The sequence below is a fragment of the Drosophila albomicans genome, chromosome 3 (genome assembly GCF_009650485.2).
Source record: "Drosophila albomicans strain 15112-1751.03 chromosome 3, ASM965048v2, whole genome shotgun sequence".
Classification (NCBI taxonomy): Eukaryota; Metazoa; Arthropoda; class Insecta; order Diptera; family Drosophilidae; genus Drosophila; species Drosophila albomicans.
The window spans coordinates 47,729,426-47,748,337 of record NC_047629.2 but is presented as its reverse complement, the minus strand read 5'-3'; the positions used below and the strand labels follow the sequence as shown (position 1 = coordinate 47,748,337).

Sequence of the window (18,912 nt, the reverse complement as noted above, 5' to 3'; positions counted from 1 at the left end):
TTAATACTATTTGTTTCAAGATACAAGTGTGTGTTGAAGAACTCAGTCTTATTACATGAGAAAATGTCGCAAATGCTTAAAAATATAATATGAGCATCCTTACATTTGTTCTGAACGTTGATAGTCTAGTCAGCAAATCAGTCAGATAATTAAGCAGTCTTTAAAAACAATTTTATAAATATAAATAAAATTCCTTAGCTTTTACTCTAACGTATATGCAGTTAGCTTGGAAAAAATAGAATAAACTAGTCAGAAACTTCATTCGGTTTACACTTTAATAAAAGTTTAATTTTTGTCAAGTTTGATTTTGTATATGGATTTTATTCGAAAAAACAAAAACTAGTTCACACTGGCAATGCAACTAGTTCAATGAAATCTTTTAAGAATGTAGAAATGGAAATTTTTAAGCACCCAGTCTTTCTACACTATGAAATATCTTTGGCTATACTGTGTATAAATGTGGGTCTTTTAACTATTACCTTTTGATAGTTTAGTCAATGGATCATTTTTTGACTGAGGATAAATAACTTTATATACATAGAAATCAAATTTATTTTTCATTGAGTTATAGATGACTTTTTTGTCACTACATTTTCAATTACATAACACCCCACATCTCTTTGAACTACCGGGTATTACAACGTCAGCTTCAGTCTGCGATTGAGACTGAGTCTGAGTAGTTGCAGGCCAAGTGCCTTTTTGCCTTTTGCCTTTATGGAGCGCATTCCCTGATATTCCGATAAGCATCGTGCGTCGGCAGCTTTTGTCAAAAATGTTTTCTTTACCTTTTGCAGAGGTGGAAGGAGGGAGAGGGGGTGGAGGTGGAGGTGGAGAAGAGGCACGTACATGTGGCAAATTCGGCGTAAATTTGTTAAGCCACTGGCACATGTGTTGCTGCTAATCAAGTTGTAAGCTCGAACGGGATAACTTTTAAAAAGAGATTAAGGATTTAGATTTCGACGTCGAAATCAGCTTTGTGTGTGTGTGTGTGTGTGCAGCGATTTGAGTACGGAAGTGGGCAGCAGTAATAGCTTGCAGCTGCAACTGCAACTGCAACAGTTGCAACGGGAGGTAAACATAATTTAGTAAAGTTGCCTCATAAACTGAGCTGGCTGACTTTAAGTTATGATCCCAGCGCCGAGTTCATTTTGCAATTATAGACAAGCAGCAAAACCAGCTAAGCTACTGGCTGCCTCTTCCTCTTCCTGCTGCTGTTGATGCACCTGCTGTGTGGCAAGCAGCAACAGGAATCGCTGCCTCGATCGTTGTGCTGCACCACATAAATTGTGTTGAACTTGCAACGCTTTGGGTGTAGTGTCTGCGCGCCGCGTTGCATCTCCAGTTGCACTAATTTATGGCTAGCTACAAGCAAGGAATAACCAACTGACTGACTGAGTGAATGACTAACTGACTGATGGAATAACAGACTGACTGCCTGATAGAATGACTGTCTGACTGAAGAACTTATTTGCTTGGCCATTTTTGGGACATTGGCATTTTGTGGCAGCAACCAAAATTGGTTGACAACGAGCAAAGCACAGCGAGCAAGCGATAAGCATCTTACAGATACTTTGGGCACGCATTGACGAGCGGCGTGCATCCACAAGATACGCGTACTTCTCCAACTACTTCTTCTGCTTCTTGCTTTGGCCTTATTATTATCGTGCCATCTTTGAGCCTTGTTCGGCTGTTCGTGTAATTTGCGCCTCGCTGCCTGTTCTGCATATAAATGAGTAAGAAAGATAGAAAGAGAGAGAGAGAGAGAGAGAGAGAGATGTGTTTGCCTTGCCTACAAAAAAATACAGCTCGCGAGATACTTTTGTATCTTTAGAGCCGAGCAAAGTCGAGAATTCAATTAAAATTATGATTTTACATAAATATAAATGGCGCCGCCGAGCTACATTTGTATCTAATGACTGGCAGCCTAACCACAAATTAAATGACTTGAAGCTGAGATACTTTTGTCGACGCTGCTCGTGGGCGGCGCCACAATGAGAAATGTATCTTTTGTAAGCAAGAGGGTGTGAGTGTGTGTATTGTGCGTGTGTTTGTGTGTGTTTGCCACTGGTGTTGTGTGTTGTGTATTTTGTTGAGGTCTTAGTTTAGCTGAGATTTTTGTGGCTTTAAACATGATGGATGAATGAGTAGAAAATCGAAGCGAGCTGCGTGCGTTGTGCCAGAAAAGCGCCCCCGAAAATACAACAAAAAAAAATGTTTATCTCGCTCTCGTCTGACCCTGGAGTTCATTACTTCAAAAATACATAAAATATGCAAAGGCGTGCCCAGGTGAACAGATAATCTCCGACTACGACGACGACGACGAAGCCAACTTCGACTTTTAATATATGATAATTAATTCATTATCAACGATGCTGTGACGTGGATAGACAGACAGACAGACTGGCAGACAGACAGGCAGACGCTGACAAGGATTTCACTTGCAATTAAAACGAACAAGACACAAAAATTGCAGTAACAAAGGCCAGAAGAAGTCACAGACTTTGTGGCTGGCCATTGGCTTTCATTGATTAAAGCCCAAAAGCGCGCTCCCAGCTGTGCCTGGACATGGACTAAAAACTGATTATCTGCATAACAGCGGCTAAAAATCGCAGTCAACTTGCCGAGTTAACCGAAAAGGAAGCAGCAAAAAATAATTGCCCAGAACTGTTTAACATATCAGCGAAAAGAGACAGCGATAAAGGCAGCAAAGAGGGAGCTGAAGAAGTCTCTCGAGTGAGTCTTTTATAAAAATGCACAACATGTCATTGGCAACGGCGTCGACGACGACGTCGACATCGTGAACCAGAGAGGCACCCTCAACTGTATTTGTGTGTGTTTTGTTGTCTCTGTGTGTGTGTGTCTGTGCGCCTTCCTGTGTGCGACTTTGACTGCACAGGACATGGACATGGACATGTCAATGTCCGTCTCTTGCTCTCTTGTCTGTTGTCTGGTCTGGCCTGGCGACTCTCTGATCCATATCGTTAAAAGTTAACGCTTTAGCGGCCTTAACATGGCTTTTAGCGTTAATTAACAACGAATTTTTGTGAACGAAAATGCAAAATGCAACAGCAGCCAACACACACTCACACACACACACACATCGATAAGCTGCCACAACAACATTGAGTACGACAACTGCAACTACAACTGTTGCACGATAAGCCAAAAAGTTGCATCAAAAAAACAAGTGAGAGGCTCTTAACAGCACTGTTAACGAGCTAACGGCAATTAGCACTGAAATGTGCAGCATAACAGTCAAAAATGTTGCGTGAAATGTTAAGTTAGCCGCAGTCAAAAATGTTAACTGTATGTTATTCTTTTTAAACTGGAGAAATGCTGTAAATAATGTTAAAATAAATGTGTGCCATGTCCAGAAAAACGATCGAAAATGTTAAAATTTAAATAAATGCTACTTTTAATAATGTTAAGTTAACTGAAGTGAATGTTATAAAAGAGAGATTAGTGTTATGTACAATGTTAATCAATGTTAACTTGGTTTAAAATGGTTTAAATTGGCAAAAAAAAAACTGTTAAACCCATTAATGTTACATAAATGTTATGTTAACTGCAGTCAATGTAAAATGAGTGAAATTATTGCACACATCTTAACTAACAAAACTGTTAAAATCAATGTTAACTAAATGTTAATAAATTGTTTGGTGAACTGCAATCAATGTTGATATAAAAAAGAAGAGATAAGTCAAAAATGTTTACTTTTCAGAGTTGTGGAAACATTACACAAATCTTAAATGAATTTCAATCCAATTATAGCTGTTAAAACATCAATGTTACCTTAATGTTACATAAAGTTAACTGCAATTATTGTTGAACGATGTGCCATATGCTAAGGAAAAGTGAACAATTTTCAATGGGAAATGTTAACAGCAAAACTGTTAAAACATCAATACTACCTAAATGTTATCAAAATGTTAAGTGAACTGCAAACAATGTAGAAATAAACATACTCATTTTTCTGATTATTTATGGTTTTTATTCAAGCAAACTAAAAATTAACAAAAAGAATTTAAACATTGCTTAGCATAGACTAAAAACTACAATTACAATATAGTACATAAATATATATATTTATATTTAGCATATATTTTATATACACACAGATTAGTTTTCATTTTTTATAAATTTATTTCGACTGCTGTTTGATTTATATTCTGGTTGTGAACTTAAACCTAGACTAGACCATTAAATTAACTAAGGCTTAGCTTCAATGGAAGACTTAACACTACGAAAAGGAAGCACTTGGAAAGTGTTGATTGTATTTCAAATTGCAAAAACGTTTACTTAAATGATAATAGTAGTAGTAATAGTTGTTTAGTAATCTTCAATGGTTATGTGGAAGGCATGAAGAGAACTTAACATGGTAAATCTCTAGGAAGCACAACGTTCGAGTTGAAATTCTATTAAATAGTTTCTAAGCACTATATACAAAAGAGCCATTAACTGTTTATCATTTTTCGTTTATCGATTACTTAATTGTTACATCACAGTGGTGAGATTTTGTTTTTTCCTTTCCTTCTTCGGTTCTGAACCGCAAAACAGCGACAGCCTGCATAAAATACCCTAGATATTGGATTTGTTTGTTTTCTCTAGCATTTATAAGGGCGGGCAGAAGCTGAAGTAGGGAAAGAGGCGACAGTGCAGCGAATAGAAGCGCTTGGGATCGGTCTTGAGATCGAAGCCATCCACTTTGATGACATTCCATTGGTTCTTCATGTGCGCATAGCTAAAGGACACCTGATCCTGGAACGTATCTGGACGTATCACCTCCATGGGCTCCAAATGCGAATGGAAGTTGTCCACAACGGTGAGAGGAACCTTCAGCAGATGCTCTGGAAATGGAGGAAAGAAAAAGGAATAAACATATTAAAGAGATTTGCATAGGAGAACAGAGTTAAGTGTCCACTCACCTATGATGAAACCCATTGTGACATCATCCGGAAAGCGTATCTTATCGCCGATGCTAATAAACTTGCCGCCACCTGCTATGGGCAGCATCTTGAGGGTGAGGGCGCGACTGAGGCAGAAGCCGGCGCCGCCAGTGGCAAACCAGAAGGTTATCTTCTTGTTTGTCGTCGCATTCTTCTGCAAGTAAAAAAAAAAAGGGAAGAATGAAGCATGAAGTTAACGGAAGAACTGGCTTATGAAAGAGGTGAACAAAGGATAAACTTAAATAAAAATTCTCTTGATTTTCTTTTTGGCAAAGTATTAAAAAACTTGGCTTGATTAATTGACCATGTAAATGTGGACATGTTGTGTGCGTTTGGGGGAAACTTAATACAAAGTCGAGAAAGAGGAGAACTGCAAACTCGTTCTTGGCTTGACCTAATGAAGCGTTAAGTTTGGACTTTCAATTAGGGATCAGACGAACTGATTCGCTACGAGTGGAGTGTGGAGTGTTGCAGTGTGGCATGCCCCATACTCCATGCCACGCCACAGCAATCGGCAAGTCAGCGAGCGAGTCAGTAAGCCGACAAAACTGTTGCATGCACATTCATTACGGGATCAGCTGGCGATATTTCAAATGCCACTGCGGAATGGGAACGGGTTGCAAGCAACTCAACTCAAGCCAAGCCAAAGCCACAAAGCTTGAATCTCTCTTCGAGTTATACATAGTTGTAGTTGCAGTTGTTGTAGTTGTTGCAGTCTGCAGTCCAGATCATATCGGTTATTAATGATAGCCCACGCTGGCAGCTGGAAGCCAAATGGCGGCATAGACAAATGGCTTCGGCCAGGCGCATAAATAATGTAGGCCGCTGATCTACAGCCAGGAGAAAGGCGATCGAAAGATCGTAGGCTCCAGCTTGAGCTCTCTGCATGTAATTACCAGTATTGGAAAATGTGCAAAAATTAAAGCGAATTCGAGTGAGCAAGCTACAGTTGAGGTTGCTCGACTTTGATATACGCTGTGGCGATTTAGATTATAATGAAAATGTTCCAAAAATAATGTGTTTAAGTGTTTGTATCACGTCCAGCTGCGAACCTTTCAAATTGATCTTAAATAAAAGCGCAACAAAAGGCTTAATACAGATTTTCAATTTAAATTTCTATGTATTTATACAAAAAAAAAAAACAATATTTGGAATGTTTAGTATAAAAACCATTAGTTTCCTCATCGACAACAAAAGGAAGCTTTTATTCAAGTTTGCAACTGTAATAGTTGTGTCTCTTACGTCATAAGAATGAATTGTGTGAACTAAACACATCAAAAATGATCTTAGTTAAGGATTTTTTAATTTAAGATGGCAAAAACCTTAAATCAAGAATGGCAATTTACTTTTCAATATTGATTTTTTTTCTGTGTACTTATTATTTATAGGAAAAGTGCGTAATGTGCTTAAAGCTTAACATAAACTATATAAACTCATTAATGCGCTGAGATGCACATACTTCACATGAAGTAACTGAGAACTATATATTTTAAAAAGAGAACAGACAGAAAGACTGGCCAACACTCTTGATTATATCGAAGAATGCTTACAAAATTGGAAAATATCTATCAAATTGAACAATACATGTTACTTATTGTCTAAACAGATAGATTGTAAATAAAAAAGAGAGAAAAAAATATTGAACAAAATATTTCAGCATTATAATATTGAATTTGCTTTTTTACTGGTAATTGAGAGACTCACTTAAGAACTTGCATATACAACTGGAGTTACGGAAGTACCGAAAGGACTATAGTTTCAATATTACTAAGCAATTATTAGCTTATTGCCTGTTATTAAAAAAGAACAACAGCAAATCAAGGAAACTTTACTAAATAAAATTCATAATTCTAGGCAATTAATATAGATGTCAAATATCCTGTCAAATATCTCTCCATTCTATTGGCTACCAAGCATAAAAAGAACATCCGTAAATCAATTATATAAATATTTATTGATTTGTTGCCAAATATTTGTGTACCCTATTTAGCTACTATCAACGAAATTATACTTACATTATCCAGGTGAATCTCTAGCGGCGATGAGATGCTCGGCTTGCCCAGATACCAGTCCACACTAGGACTGTACTCATCGAGCAGCTTCACCAGACGCGGCACATTGACATAGTTGTCATCGTCAAAGTGACAGAACCATCTGAAAATACAGAGAGAGAGAGAGTAAAGAATGATTTAGTTACTAATCAAAAATTCAAGACACAAACAGACGCAACACAATTTCAAAACTTAAACCAAACTTAAACTTATATTTCGATATTCGATATGGAATTAACGTTGGAGGAGTTGGCACGCATTGCTTTGGGCGTGCCCGAGATGAATCATGTGAATGTGGCCGTGTTGCACAGTCTGCTCGATGCGCTGATGAAGAAACTCGATTGCCAAAAGGATTTGGTTACTATTGGCGGCTTCGAAGGAAAGTGTTTAGAGCGTTTGCTAGAGCGTTCGAAGATTTCCCCACTGCCCTTTGATGTGGCCACCATTGTGCCCATTTCATCGGAGCTGGAGAAAGTCGAGGCGATGGAGAAACGCATCGCAAGCCTCGAGGCAAAGTTGGATGCGCACTTTCAGCAAATACGAGTGTGCAACAAGGTGAACAGCAAAAAGTATCAGAAGCAAATCTGGGAGCAGTATTCATCGCCCTGCGAGGATCTGTGCACCGTGTGCGATGAGGATAACAAGATCGCGTGTAGTTTGCTGCAGAACATGGACTTTATGAAGAAGCTTCTGCGACGCATCGCTTCACCCATGATGGAAGAAATGGAGGAGATCAAACGCAATCTGAGCGAATTCTACGAGAAACTCAAAAAGTTTCTCAAGAAAACCGAAGCGCTTTTCGAACGTCTCGAGCTGGTGAAGCAGTGCGTCATTGAGATTGAGAATCTGCGTGAGCTGGTGAAGAATTACAATCTCACATTTCTTGGGACAATGGAGGAACTGCAGGATATGCTCGATAGCAAGCTGGATAAAGTGCATATGCCAGCTCTGAAGAAGTACATTCGCGATCACTTCGATGACATCGAACTGCGACTGTCGAAGATCGAGGAAAAGGATTCGTGTCCACGTGCCGCGGGCTTTGTCAACACCGGCATTCGTTGCATTTCGTGTGGCAACAATCGCATTGGTGTCGATGTCGGACCGTTGAACATTGGTCCGCTGCCCGATGCAACGGCACAACATTTGCCACATCATCTGCAGAACAATTGTCAGAAAGCTTTGGTCTTCCGCACCAACGACAAGGAGCCAACGCTGATGGTGCGGGTTAATAATCTTGATTTGAATGTGATACAACAACGTTTGAATCGACCCTCGGGCAAAGTGTGCAAGCTGCCGGATGCCAATGACACCATCTACGGCGTTCGCAATTCCGTTTACTCCGCTTGAGATTCCACCTCAACAAAATCGTTTCGTTTAAGCCGGCAATAAAGCATGTAAAAAAAATAAAAGAAGAGAAGTGCATAAAAAAGTGCACTAATTTAAATAGTAATTACCGCGAGTGACCGACCGCGTTGTGGTCAGCTCTCCCCTTTTTTTTCCGCTGCTGCCGTGTCTCTCTGGGATTAGTCGCAGTGACAAACGATCAACCATATCCGGTAGCCAACGGCGCGGCCTAATGATGCCATTAAAATGCAGTCGAGGCTATCGAACGGGTTCCCTACTTCTTTTCCCTCTTCCCTCTCCACTCACTTTACAATTTCCATGAAGATAGGTTCATAAAGTTGGAATTTGTGGCTGCTTTGACTAGATCTCTCAGCTACTTTCGAGTGGATATATTTATTGCTCTTTGATTAACCCTCCAGGAAGTGTGACTATCCTAAGCACAGCTAGTGTGGAGCGTAGAGAGTTTCCTTAGAATGTAACTGAGATACTTAAGTATCTTATAAATGACTAGCTATTGCATAAATTGAAGTACACAACGAATTTAAATATGGGGTTGTTTTATTCTAGAGTTAGTTGAACTGCAGCAAACATTTCTTAATACTTATATGAAAAAAAAGCTATTGCAAAAGAAATTTATTTATAAAGATAAATTTCTGTTCTGGAGTTTGTAATTCCTTAAGTTTTCTCATTAATATATGGAATTACATGAACATAGAATCTATTACAAATGAAAATTAAAATTTGTTTATAAACATAAATCTCTTCTCTTGAATTTTTTATTCCTTAGGTCATCTTTTCTTTTTAATATATTGAAAATATTATTGATTCAATTACTTCAAGAAAATTGAAGCAATTGCAATTGAAGTTTCAATCTAAAGTATTTAATTGGCTAAATAGAAAGTTCTCTTGTGGAAGTGTTGATTCCACAAATTAACATTCTCTTTGATGTATTGAATTATTCCATAAATATTGTTTGGTTACTTTCAAATATTTCTTATACTGTTTATTTCACAAGTTTGATTTCACATCTTTGTTGTTTACTGTGTACACTGAACTAGTTAACTAACACATGTAATTTAATAGTGTTTGATTGCAATTGCAATTTAAATTTGTAATTGAATTTGTCGAAGTGTTAGATGCAAAATTATTTAATTGTATAAAAAGGAAGTTATTTTCTTAAAATTATTTAGGTACTATTATTTAAATACTAAGCAGAATATACTATTACATTGAACTGTGAAATTAATATTATCTAAAGAGTAGATAGAAGATGGGTTTGCATATTAAACGATATAGAAAATAGTATTGCATATTTCTAATAAACTATGTTGAGGTTTATTTTTGAGGTTTATCGCATGTTTCGAATAAACTATCTTGAGGCTTATTTTTGTTGTCACCTGCTAAAAGGTATCTTTTAGCAGCAGCAACAGAGTATCTAAAGTATCTATTTAACGAACAAATGCACTGAAAGTGCAACTCAATAGTCAAAGACACTTATCTGCTGAGTTGCTGTTGCTTTTCTCTTGCCACCTTGTCAACGTTTTTTTCTGTTGCTGTTGCTGCTGCCAATGGGGCATTGAGTTGAGTGCCCCTAACACAAACTATTCAATAATATCGAGAAGCGTTTGCTGGCGTCTAGTTGGGGTAATTTAATATTATTTTTATTGCATAAGCTGGCAAAGTGCGAAGGGGAAAAGAAGGCAGATTGTTAGCTAAAGCTAAAAGCGTATTTTTCAATAAACACAAGACATATAGAAGAAGTCGTAAGAGCTGGAGCTGAAGTTGAAGCTAATCGCAGTTGTGGCATTCATAAATTGCGTGTTGTTGTTGTCGTTGTTGTTGTTGCTATTATTACTGTCGCTGTGGTTGCCACATGCGATACCTGTGCGAAACGGCAGCCAAAGTTGTTTGCTGATTGTCGCTGTTGCCTCGCTTTTGCCGCTTCGTGTCGCATAAAAATGCGCTTTTAATATCGCTTAATTATGCGTGGCTCCGCGATGGAAATTTCCTGCACCGTTCACCCGCCTTTTCGCTGTCTACACTCCCCACCTTTGGTTTTTTTTTTCTGTTTGTTTCCCTGCGGAGTTTACCAAATTGAAATCTAGCTGACATTTTATGTCCGTTCTCTGTTCGCTTAATTAACGCGTTCTTCTCGCTGCCTATGAAAATGGAAATGTTTTCATCTCAATCGATCGATCGATCTGCGCTTTGGGGATCGCCTTGTGGCAGCTGCAGCTGCAGCAACGTTGGTGGCGCGTCTCAAATTTAGCTGCGCTTTACATTTTTTTCGGTTTTGGGTTTTGTGTTTATTTTTGTTCGTTTGCCGCTGTTTATCTTGCATCGCATTTCTAGAAGGCTGTGTTTGTTGTGTTTGGCCATTGGCCGCGAAAAACGAGACGCGCAAAAACGAGTGCAAAACTTTAAGTTTATTTTTATGGCAGTTTTCCAATTACTCGAGCAGCGGCTGCTGCTTTGGCTGTTGCTGTTGCTGATGTGGGCAGCTGTTGCCTGGGCGTTGGCGTCTTTTGCTGCACTGCAGGCGAAATGAGTTTTATGTCTGGAGCCATAATAAAAAATGATTGACGGGGCACTTTTCGAAGTCGCAAGTCGCAAGTCGAAGTTGAAGCACCAAATGCAGGGCAGTCTTAATAGATTTCGCATTAAGCGAACCAACGAACGAAACGAAACGAAGCGAAACAAACAGTTGATCAGCGAACAGTCGGCGTTAAAAGTATTTTGACAGGCAGAGGCAAGGCAAAAGGCAAAAGCGAAGAGAGATAAGCGATCGCGCCGAGTGGCAAAAAGGATGACGAACTGATTTTGTTTTCATTTCACAAATCGAAAAAGCGGCTGACGTTGCTCGTTGTTGGTTGCTGGTTGTTGTTGCTCTTGGTTGCTGTTGGTTGCTGGCTTAGCAATTAGCAATAAGTCAGCTGTCAGCTGTGCGAGGCAAATGGCAAATGGAATGTCCGAGGAGAGTAACTCGTATTGTATCTTTTGCGATTGATACAAATCAATGTGCCAAGTCAGTTCAACAACAAGATATTTACATTAAGCTGCGCCACTCAAGTCAACAGCAACAACCACCACAACAACAACAGCAACAGCGGACAGCTCATTAACAACAACAACAGCAAAACGAACGAGTTGCAGTTGCAAGTGAAACTTGCCATGAGTCAGAGATTTATGAGTGCAACGACGACGACGATCGCCCGCTGTTTATGTTTATTTTCTTTGCTAAATTTTTGCTTTGACACGCTCACTGAACAATTGCCACAGCTATGGCGACAATTGAAACGCATTTGTCAAGCAAAGTGCAACAACTGCCACAGCAACAGCAACAGCAACAGCGAATGCAACTTGCCAAATTGACGCCAATTGTCGTCATTGCGCTATTTCGTGGGCGGCTCTCTAATTGAAATGTAGAACAAGCGATTTGTGGCTGCCGCAGTCGCAGCCGCTTTCCGCCGGATGTTGCAAGTTGCAAGTTGCAACTTCATCTGCATCTGTGGCAGCAAACTATACGCAATTGTGCGTTTCCGCTGCGGCAGCAACAGTAATAAAAAACAAGTAAGAAAGCAACAATGAAGTGTGATTGACTGTGAGATACCTATTTTCAATAAAAATTTTTTGCTAAATATATACCGAAAAATACTAAAATATACCGAATTATATGCTCCACTGTGCGATGCTCGCTACCCACTTTGAATAAAACCATATACTAAAAATATACCGAAATATACCGAATTCGATGTAACACTTTATACAAAATATACCAGAAATGTATCGAAGGACATATTTCGTAGATCGATTCAAAGTGCAAAATATATCAGAAATATACTGATGTCAATATTTGGTATATCGGTATAGTTCTACATTTAAAATATTAGAGTACAAAATATACAAAATGCAATATTTGGTATATCGATATACATAGTACTACATTCCAAGTAAGTACCGGAAATATACCGAAGGCTAAATTTGGTATACTAATATGGTACTAATATCTATGCAGTGCTAAAATAAATACACCTAAGAGTACAAATATACCAGAAAAATACCGAAGGCTATATTTGGTATACCAATATGATACTAATATCTATGCAGCACTAAAATAAATACACCAAAGAGTACAAAATATACCAGAAATATACCGAAGGATATATTTGTTATATTTTTATAGTACTACATTCAAAATATATCATTGAGTGAAAAATATTCCATATTATTAACCCAAGCAAGAAAGATCCGATTACAGTCGGCGTTTTTTGTCATGCCAAAGTATTCCCTAAGTAACTACCACATTGATTGCCTGATCGCAACCAAATCACGACTCTAGCTTCAAAATTATATTTTATAGTTTCTGAGATACAGTGTTTTATACGGACAGACAGACACACATGGCTACATCGTCTCGGATGTTGATGCTAATCAAGAATATATTTATGGGGGAGATGCTTCCTTCTGCAGGCACAAAGTTATAACACCCTTCTACCCCATGTGTAGCGGGTATAAAAAGAGGGAAGCACAACTCTGCAACTGCAACAATTTCGAGTGCAAGTTGGCGACCCTGTCGCAGAGCTAGCCTTGCCCCTGCGCCTGTCACTGCCACACAGTCGCTGGCACACTCAACTGCATTCAATTGAATAATTGACATTATGCACAAGTTTTGTGTGTCTATGTGTACGCCACAAGTGGCAAATAAATGAAATTGATGCGCTTCAGTGTCGTTTGCTTTCCCCTAAACGACTAAGTGCAACGCACACACACACACGCACACACACATGCAACTGTTGCAGCCACTTCACACGCGGCTTGCGTTGCGTACCCCCCCAAGAAAATTTTCTCACAACAGACACAGCGACAACATCTGGTTTTTCATATATGCGACAAATGTTTATGAGGTTTTCCACACCGCAAAAGAAAAGCAATGTAGCAACAGCAATTAAAATTGTCGCAGCTGAAACTGAGGCCTTAGATGGATTGTGCATAATGCTGATGTTGCTGTTGGGAAATGCCAATGCCAAGCCCAACCCCAACAATATCAAAAGGCAAACACGCCTGGGAAATAACATTGATGTGGGGAGCAAATTATCGAGTAATGTGTGCCACAAATTCCCACGCACTTTCACAACAACAACAGCAACAACAACTCCCACCCAACATGCAACATATTTATATTTGTGCCAAAAAAGAAAAGAAAAGAAAATGTTATAAAGGAAGAAATCAACTCATCATTAAGCATATGTAACAACATCATCAGCCAGCAACAATAACAGCAACTTCCCATTGTTGCAACATCTCGTTCGATGGTTGCACTCGATTGTGTGAATCCTGTTTGCCTGTGTTTTGCACTTTCTTTTCGACTGCTGCTGCTGATGCCGTGAATATTACGCATATTACGTGTCGTAATTACACGCAGCAACTCCCAAAAAAAATGAAGAAAAATAACGTGTTCAGCACATCAAAGGGAGGCAAGCAAGCGAATAAACGATATGTATATGCCGTTATAATATCAATAAATGTTGATTACGAGACGTGCCACAGTGTGCCTTATGCGTCATAAGAGAGTCGCCATGATACGAGAGACAGATACAAAGATACGGATACTCGGTATTCGCACAAAGTTTGCTAGTTTCGCTGTTAGGTGTGGCACACTCAAATGAACTCAACGAAATGCGGCACGACATCGACAAAAACACACCCAAGGCATAAACACACACACCAGACTCTGAACAAAAACAACAAGTCTACAGATAAATTAGAACTGAAACAAATAAATCGAGAAAAATAATACAAAACAAATTAAGAACGCGAGTCAAACAGACAACAGGCAAAAACTTGCTGTGGCTGCAGCAATTGAAAGTCAACAATCTAAAGATAATATAAATAAATTCAATAAAAAAAAAACTAGTACATGAACGACATGCGACTTTAAGAAACGCTGTAGACTTTTTTACAGTTTAAAGCTAGAAGTAAAAGTAAACTAAATTGTGGGCAGAATAAAGCAAAGTTGAAAAAATATATATATACAAGTATATTAAATATAAACAGCATTAGATTGTACAAGACCCTAAACAACATTAGACTATGTAAAACCCTGTCGATTTATAGTAGTTCTATATATAAAAGTGAAATAAACTAGAAACTAATCATACCAGAAAGATGGACAAATAAAAAATAAATAAAAAGAAAACTAAATTACATAAGATATGTAATAAAATTCCTTCTACTAAAAAATAACTAAGATTTGCTGTAAACTTTTAAGAACCATTGTTGATATTTTAAGAATCTTCGAATTAACTTATACTTCCTTCCTTTGCAAAAGAAATTCATTGGACATTCGACTGCATGAGACCCTTTAAATTTGTTATAATTCAAAGTAATCAGCTGAAAGCAAAGTAAAGTAAACTGAAAACAGGCTAAAGTATTTGTAAAATAAGCAACAGCTTAGATATATTTAAACCCATTTATATTAAAAACAATCGACATTAAAAAATTATTAATTCTAAGTTAAAGCAGTAGAAATAATCTCTGTATGATATTTAAAGATGTTCGCCTTAACTCATGCTACTTTGCTTTCCTACATAAATAAATGTATTAGAGACTTGTAAACAACTTAGACGACATGCGACTGTTATAGACCCTTTATATTTTATAAAGTTGAAGATGGATAGAAGATTGCATAAAAGCTAAACTAAAGAATGAATTAAACATATTAAAAACCGACAATATCATACATAAAGTCAATGTTCAAGTAGTTGAAATAGCTAAGATAAAATGTAGACTACAAAAGCTCATTTAAGATCTAAGAACTGTTTAACGTTACGTAATATAAGTTATACGCTTAAATAAATTAAACAGCCTATAAACTGTAAAAAAGATATAATATCTATATTTTTTTAAAGCTCTTAGCACAAAACCCTACACAAACTCATGCTACTTCTGTGCGCTTTTGAATAACGAGTGTTTCGAATGCTGAATTGGAAAAACAAGAAACCAATTTCGAAGCGTGGAATTTAAAGTCGTACACAAAACTAATTTATAAGAACCCAAATGTCGCACAGCAAGTGGGGAGCAGGGGTCAAGCTTACCATAGTAGAGCAGAGTTAGAAGAAGGGGAGAGAGACTAAGCGACTTTGTGGCACAGCAGCCGACACTTGGAGGCGCCTCCATCAATGAGTGTGAGTGTGAGAGTGTGTGTGTGTGCGAGTGTAAGTGTGTGTGTGTGTTATAGAAATGCCTGCGCCAGTCGAATTTCCCTATGACTTATAATTGATGATTGTTGTTTGGCTGTTGTTGGCTGTGGTTGCTGTTGCTGCTGCTGCTGTTGTTGCTGTAGCTCTAGCTGCTGCTGAGAATGACGCTGGCGACGTCATGCATTAGTAAGGATAGAGTAGAGGGAAGTACAAGCTACAGCGGGAAGCGGAGTCGAGTCAGCAGCAATAGGCGTTGAATTGCCGGATTGCTGAGACGGAGGCGGCGACTGCAACTGATTGACGTGCCAGGTCGCCAAGTCAGCCAAGTTTCCCCTCTACATATATGACTTGCAGTTGTTGTTGTTGTTGTTGTTGCAGCTACGTTACAAGCGTAACAATTGTTGTTGCTGTTCGTTGTTGTAATTTTAATTAAATTGCACTAATTGTTCGGCTTCATAATAGACACTCGAATGGCTCAACGCGAGTTGCAATTAGCCAAAGCTGGCGGCAGCAACAAAAGGCGTTGCCAAGACGCCAGCAATGTGGTTGCTGCTGCACTGTGGTGCAAAATACAACGAAAATTTATGGAAATGTAATTAAAAAAACTGAAAGAAAGGCAAACGAGACAACAAAGCATATTTCGAGTATGATATAAAACTTGATTTGCATTTAATAGAACGGACATCCCGCTGATGTGAGCACATTTTTCCCAGCAACAGACACAGCAACTACCTCAGCAACAACATGTTGCTGCTGTGCGTATCAAGGGGCAATAAAAGTGCAACAACAACGAAGAGCGAGCGCCATAATTGCCAGTTTCAATGCACGTTAATTAACCTCTTTCCATATTTTTGCCAGGAACTGTTGCTGGTTGCCTTTTGGTTGGTGTTGCTGTTGCACTTATTCCACAACATTTCGCAGCTTGCGCAAAATTTAAGCGCTGCCAATCAACAACAAACCTACAGGAAACTGCCTGCCAGTGGAGCAGCCAAGCTGTGTGCGTTTGTGCCACCTGATACCATTTTGAGGCAGCAACAACCAAAGCAACAACAACCAACACAACAGGCAGCAACAGGCTGCGGCTGCCTCATCTTGATCATAACTGCACATTTAGCTTGCTTTGCCATTTATTTTGTTTTATTTTTTATGGACTTGCAGCAGCAGCAGCAACAAGGCGAGCAACCACAACAACAGCAACAGCAACATATTGCTGTCTGTCTGCAATTTGTTGTTGCTGCTGCTACTGTGGCAGTTGTTGTTGTTGTTGGTAGTGTATTGATTGCATGCTCAGTGCTTTCATAATGACAGTTTCAAGTTCTAAGCCAAAACGGGGCAACAACAAGAAGAGCAACAACAGCAACATCCTCATCCTCATCCTCTTTCTCATCCAGTGCCACATCATCTAAAGTGGCAGCATGTCCGAGTTGTTCTAGATATTCGCAACTTGCAGCACAACAATTTGCTGCTGTTGCTGCTCTTCTTGTTGCTGCCAGTGTAATTACAAACAAGCTCAAGAATTTCTAGACTTTTGCTCCTTTGGGCGCTGCTCGCCGTTGCAACTCACTGTTGCAACTCGCCGTTGCAGTTCAAGTGTCTTTTTTTTTAGCTTCATCTTGCGCGCTGCTTGTGGTTTTTGCCGGACAAGTTTTGAGTGGTTGCCACAACAACAGCAACAACAACAACAAGAGCAACATAAACTAGGGAGTTGCTATATTGCCACAGCGTCTTAATTGCGCAAATTAGAACGCATGTGGCAGCTGCAAGCCAGCAACTGAAGCTGGGTGTTTGCTTTGCTTTCATTGCAAAAGATGGATAGCTGCAACGACGAAATGACGAACTGCATCTTGGGCATGTTGCTGGGGCAAAAGTTGCTTATTAAAAGCATTAAAGTCTACAATTACAAAACACAACAACAGCAACAACAACAACAACAGCAACGACATCGAAGAGTCATTGCACTTGGCCAACCGCAAATCAAGTTGAGCTAAGAATTCTGACCATTAAGTCTGGCAAATATGACAAGCGCTTTTGGGCCGCCTCTTTTAATGCCACAGAATGTGGCATCAAATTGTGAAATTACAAAATTGATATTCAATTATTATAAGCGGTTGCTTTGAGCGAATTCTAAACATAGCAAACGACAAAGATAGAGGGAAAACTAAAGCGTAAAATCATAAGGAAAAATATTTAAAAATTGAAATTAAAATCAACAAAATGATAGTGAATCTTAAATTGAACAAATAACCAATATAAATAATGTCAGCACTAAATAAAGGCACAAATAAGTTTTTAAATTAATGATAAATATTATTGAAAAAAGAAAAAATTTAAAAATATACTAAAATATAGTAAATTAAATGGAAAAATGTAAATAAATAAACTGAAAAAAGAAAATAATGATAAAAATAATATAAAATAAAATTAAATGAAGCGAAATTAAATTAATTAAAATGAAATGAACCCAAAAGAAAATAAATTAAAGGAAACGAAATGAAATAAAATAATTGAAATAACATGATCTAAAATAAAATAAATTAAAATAAAAACGTAATAATTTAAAATATAAGCAAATGAAATGAAACTTAATAAATTAAAATGGAACGAAACAAAATTAAATGAAATATAATACTGATAAATCAAATTAAATTAATAAAATAAAATGTATATTTCATTTAAGAAATTTAAAAAATATGAAATAAAATGAAACGTAATGAAATTAAATGGAATGAAATAAAAAAAAATGGAATTAAAAAAATAAACAAATGAAATAAAATTCAATTCATCAATCGAATTGAAAATAAATTACATTAAAAAACTAAGAAAAAAGATATTAGATTAAAAAATAAATAATCAAAAAAAGTATTTTCTATTCTTAATTCTCAATATTTTCAGCACTTACTGAAATTTGTGTTCTGTTCCACTTTTAATAATAATAAAGCATTTTAAAACGTTAATTCTAGAGCACATTTGACTTAATAATTATTATAAACAAACTAAAGCTTTACTTAAATTTGATATTTGAACAATTTGACTTACTTCTTGCCGCTCTCCAGGAAGATATCGAGTTCCGCGGACATTTTGCAGCAGAGCGCCTTGCGAAAGTGGCCCTGTGAGCACTTTGTGTTTATAAGATGTCCCTCTGTGGAAGATACATAAGAAGAGAGAAGAGTTGAGGAGCAGGGAATTTGATAAAGATTGGTAATTAAGCAGAATAACAACGCGCCAACAAGCAACTTAGAGAGGGAAAAAGGAGGAAAAGGGAGAAGGGAGCGCTACCACTTCTATGTTAATTAACTAAAAGGCCAAAAGAAAAGAAGGCGAAGTGAAGCTCATATCGGTGCGATGGGCCAAAAACAGTAGCTTGTTAGCCAA

General features: G+C 37.9%; 2 protein-coding genes across 2 annotated transcripts in view; one reads left to right on the top strand and one right to left on the bottom strand.

The window, feature by feature from the left end:
* Positions 1 to 3,979: 3,979 nt before the first annotated feature.
* The window catches only part of LOC117569009 (fringe glycosyltransferase), a 38,922-nt gene continuing 23,989 nt past the window's right edge, over positions 3,980 to 18,912 (bottom strand). The window contains exons 4-7 of the mRNA XM_034249996.2: positions 18,577 to 18,679; positions 6,962 to 7,100; positions 4,926 to 5,100; positions 3,980 to 4,847 (exon numbers count right to left, since the gene is read on the bottom strand). Of these exons, the coding sequence (XP_034105887.1) occupies positions 4,612 to 4,847; positions 4,926 to 5,100; positions 6,962 to 7,100; positions 18,577 to 18,679 (653 nt within the window). The 3' untranslated portion in view covers positions 3,980 to 4,611. The remainder of the gene's footprint in view (positions 4,848 to 4,925; positions 5,101 to 6,961; positions 7,101 to 18,576; positions 18,680 to 18,912) is intronic.
* LOC117570972 (uncharacterized) lies at positions 7,133 to 8,417 on the top strand. The gene has a single exon (XM_034252915.2). The coding sequence runs from the start codon at positions 7,226 to 7,228 to the stop codon at positions 8,342 to 8,344; it is 1,119 nt and encodes a 372-aa protein (XP_034108806.1). The 5' UTR covers positions 7,133 to 7,225; the 3' UTR covers positions 8,345 to 8,417.

What these genes read in the sequence shown, in the direction of transcription:
- LOC117570972 (XM_034252915.2), top strand. Translation starts at nt 7,226, where the DNA reads ATGGAATTAACGTTGGAGGAGTTGGCACGCATTGCTTTGGGCGTGCCC.